Source organism: Phaethon lepturus, unplaced genomic scaffold, assembly GCF_000687285.1.
Source record: "Phaethon lepturus isolate BGI_N335 unplaced genomic scaffold, ASM68728v1 scaffold9779, whole genome shotgun sequence".
NCBI classification, from domain to species: Eukaryota; Metazoa; Chordata; class Aves; order Phaethontiformes; family Phaethontidae; genus Phaethon; species Phaethon lepturus.
Genome location: NW_010561206.1, coordinates 19,877 through 21,512, shown reverse-complemented (window position 1 = coordinate 21,512; position 1,636 = coordinate 19,877). Strand labels below are relative to the sequence as shown.

The 1,636-nt window shown below is 45.0% G+C and overlaps 1 protein-coding gene across 1 annotated transcript; it reads left to right on the top strand.

The window, feature by feature from the left end:
- Positions 1–160: 160 nt before the first annotated feature.
- On the top strand, positions 161–1,224 carry FADD (Fas (TNFRSF6)-associated via death domain). The gene is made up of 2 exons (XM_010293923.1): positions 161–473; positions 938–1,224. The coding sequence occupies exons 1-2, from the start codon at positions 173–175 to the stop codon at positions 1,222–1,224; spliced, it is 588 nt and encodes a 195-aa protein (XP_010292225.1). The 5' UTR covers positions 161–172.
- Positions 1,225–1,636: the final 412 nt, after the last annotated feature.

Below are 1,636 nucleotides of genomic sequence, written 5' to 3'. Positions count from 1 at the left end.
GGGGCAGCCCGGGCTGGGCCTGCCTGCGCCTCTCCGTCCTCGCTGGGAGTTGCTCTGTGAAAAGAGGAACGTAGTCCGCCCCTGGAGGGCGGGGACGGGACTTCGTCAGCCTTTCGATCGGCCTGTGTCTCGCCCCGGGCCTGGTGGTGTTTGCGGTGCAGGCCTCGGCACTATGGATCCGTTTTTGACTCTCCTGCACTCTTTCTCCTCGAGCTTGTCGGACAGTGAGCTTTCTTCCCTGAAGTTTCTCTGCCGGGGGAAAATTGGGAAAAGGAAGCTTGAGTCTGTCCAGAGTGGCGGGGAGCTCTTCAGCATTCTTCTCGAGCAGCAGCTGATTGCAAGCGACCAGGTATCATTTCTTGAAGGCTTGCTTGAGAGCGTTAAAAGAGAAGATTTGGTCTCACAGCTAAAGCAGTTCGTAGAGGAAGGAGAAGTGAATGCTCCTGATGATCAACCAGATGTGCATGAAAAACGTAGGTGGATTATTTTTTTCATTCCCGCCCCTCCTCTGCCCAAGCAACCCCGGTAAATCTGTACTCACCCTCTAGCTGTGGGTATGCTTAGGGCAAACAGCACGGCTGCCCTCCGTTTCCTGCTGTAGCTGAGCCCACTGCTAAGGGTGCTTCAGCTACTAACTGCTGCACGGGACTGTGTTGTACTCTGGAAACGTACCGTGAGGGCAGCATATGTTGCAAACAGCTTCCCGGGGTGGAAATTTCTTCCCTTTTTTATTGAATAGTCACTTGGAAATTGGGCTATGTACTTGGGATTCTGAGTATATCTAGCGGCTTTTCAGAAGATGTTGTGACTTTCAGTATGTGTGATGCAGCAAGAGTAGTAGCATTTTGCCCAAAAAAACCCCACAACCAACTTTTAAAAAATTTCACATATTTCATAGTAAATCCATCACTAACTGGATATATTTCTGCTATTTCAGGTCTTCAAAAGGCAGCTATTGAAGTCATATGTGAAAATGTGGGGAGAGACTGGAAGATGCTCATGCGAAAACTTGGCATGTCTGAAGTGAAAATGGACAGAATAATGGCAGCCAATCCATTTAATTTGCATGAACAATTGGTTCAGTCACTTCGAGAGTGGCAGAAATGGAAGGGGAAAGATGCAAAGGTGACTGACTTAATAAAAGCTCTTCGGGGCTGTAATATGAATTTGGTGGCAGACAGAGTTGAACAGAAGCTCTTGCAACTGAACACTGGAACCAGGTGAAATCAATATAAAACCACTTCCACATCCCACAGATATGGATGAAAAAAGTAAAAGTGCCTTCTACTCTTCTGAACCAAAGTCAATATCATTGGTTCTGTTACCTATACTGCCATTAATTTATGTGTCTTAATAGGTTGATTTGTGGTCAGATTAACATAAAAACAAATTCCTTTCAGGTAATGCTTTGTAGTTCGATGCTTCCTTTAAGAGTTTTTAACTTTTAGAAGACCTGAACTCCATTTTGTGGAAATTCTCACACTTCTACCATGAACATCCTGAAAACAGGATTTGCTTTACTGCAGGTACTTTTCAGATATATCTTTTCTGGAAATACATCCATGGGACACTTCTGAGGCAACTGTAATTTAAAATTTCATGGGGAGGTTGCATTTTTTTTGTTTTGTTGTGGCGT

What these genes read in the sequence shown, in the direction of transcription:
- FADD (XM_010293923.1), top strand. Translation starts at nt 173, where the DNA reads ATGGATCCGTTTTTGACTCTCCTGCACTCTTTCTCCTCGAGCTTGTCG. An exon ending in ACCAGATGTGCATGAAAAAC is followed by an intron (nt 474 to 937) that starts GTAGGTGGATTA and finishes CTGCTATTTCAG; the next exon opens with GTCTTCAAAAGGCAGCTATT.